Raw genomic sequence first — 1,989 nt, forward strand, 5'->3', positions numbered from 1 at the left:
GGCACAGATAATAAAAGTGGGCTGGTGTTTGGGGAAGACAGAAAACCTGTGGGCTGCTGGGAGCTCTGGTGGTTCAGGTAGGCTGTGTCCTGCCAGGCCAAGCGATCTTGGGAGGAAACCGTGTAAGGTGGGCTTGTCTTGGCTGGTGGTGGTTCTCATCCTGGCCACATCTCACCTCCTTGCCCCTCGTTCATGCCCTGTGACAGTGGCGGAGGCTCCGTTGAGTGACTTCACGTTTCACTGTTGCTCAATAGGGAAATGGTGGTGCATTCAGCCCATTGAAGAAGAAGACGAAGCTGAGGGTGGAGAACGACTTTGTGAAGTTTGACACCCCCTCTCTGCCAAAGCCTGTGTTCTTCAGGAAAGCGAAAAGCACGGCCTCCCCCTCCTGTCTGAGTCCCACCGTCCAGGTACGTCTGGGCTCGGTGGTGTGTGCAGAATGTCGATGACATCATGACTGCTGTTCTCTGGACTGCAGCTTGTGAACCAGCAGAGCAAGTGGGCTGGGTTTGGGGTCTAAATCTCACCAAACGAACTGGTAGAAAATGATATCGAGCCGTTACATATATGTGAAAATATAATAAATAGGGATGCTGTTTTATAAATAAAGTCAGACTCGAGGTGATATGGATAGAATGTTTTCAGTAAAATACCGGCCGTTCTGTGCCTACACTTCATGATATTTTCACTAGGACAGTGTTGCATTCTGCAGCTAAGCCAATCATTTAGAATTTTGAAGGGAGCCTATGTTTAAACCTTGGTTTCTGTGGAAGGTGGTTTTACTTCTCCTTGTGCCCTCCCAAGGCACGCCTCGCATGGGTCCGAGCGAGCAGGCCCTAGTTCTGGGCCTGACCTTCACTGGTGCTTACTGTCCCACTGCCCTCTTGGCAGGCTCCGTGACCTCGGAGCCCTGAGCAGGAAGGGGGCCCCTGGGCCAGGTCACTGCTGTTGTAGAAAGCCCAGGCTGGCTTTGGGCCCCCATTCTCAGCCATGCTGTCAGGTTAAGATTCTTTCTGGGAGGATAGTGGTACAGATTCCTAGGTGGCCAGGTGTTCCCCTCTGTGGGAGGAGATTCTCTCTCCTGGGGAAAAAGCAGACAAGGGAAGACCAAGGAGACCGGGTGGGCAGCAGAGCAATAGAAGGGGCAGAGTGCCTTCCAGACCAGGGAGGGCATCCTGACCGCTGCTATTGGACGATCTGATGAGGTGCAGGCTGGTGGTGTCTCTGGGACCCAAGGTACGACAAGGGCAGCCTCCAGAGCGGGGTGGGCCCAGGCCAGATGCGGAAGCCCAAGACCATTGGGAAATGGTGAGAAGAGCTATTGAGCAGCAGGGCACTGGCGGGCGAACAGGCCTGTGTTAGTGATTACACAGGAGCCCTTTCAGGGACACATGTCAGCTGACTGGGGCCTTACAGAGGCCAGGTTCCTGTCACAGTGCCAGGGCAGAGATGGTAGACACCGAACTAGAGGACTTACACGGGAACGTTGGCCACGCCCCCACTCACTGGGAGCTGCTCCGATAGGAAAGAATTTTTTTTTTTTAATCATTTTATTGGGAGCTCATACAACTCTTATAATCCATCCATCGTGTCAACCACATTTGTAAATTTGTTGCCATCATCCTCAAAACATTTGCTTTCTACTTGAACCCTTAATATCAGCTCCTCATTTTTCCCCTCTCTGCTACCCCCTCCCTCATGAACCCTTGATAATTTATAAATTATTATTTTTTCATATCTTACACTGTCTGCCGTCTCTCTTCACCCACTTTTCTGTTATCCGTCCCCCAGGCAGAGGTTATATGTAGATCCTATGATTGGTTCCCCCTTTCTACTCCACCCTCCTTCCACCCTCTCGGTATTGCCACTCTCAGCACTGGTCCTGAAGTATCATCTGTCCTGGTTCCCTGTGTTTCCAGTTCCTATCTGTACCAGTGTACATCCTCTGGTCTAGCCAGATTTGTAAGGTAGAATTGGGATCATGATAGT

At 51.3% G+C, this 1,989-nt stretch overlaps 1 protein-coding gene across 1 annotated transcript in view; it reads left to right on the forward strand.

The window, feature by feature from the left end:
* RRP1B (ribosomal RNA processing 1B) overlaps positions 1-1,989 on the forward strand; it is a 27,995-nt gene that overhangs the window by 21,542 nt on the left and 4,464 nt on the right. Inside the window, exon 14 of the mRNA XM_045284618.1 lies at positions 255-410. Coding sequence (XP_045140553.1) covers positions 255-410 — 156 coding nt within the window. The remainder of the gene's footprint in view (positions 1-254; positions 411-1,989) is intronic.

The sequence above is a fragment of the Echinops telfairi genome, unplaced genomic scaffold (genome assembly GCF_000313985.2).
Source record: "Echinops telfairi isolate 266 unplaced genomic scaffold, ASM31398v2 ScPeMD7_7469;HRSCAF=8507_0, whole genome shotgun sequence".
Lineage (NCBI taxonomy): Eukaryota > Metazoa > Chordata > Mammalia > Afrosoricida > Tenrecidae > Echinops > Echinops telfairi.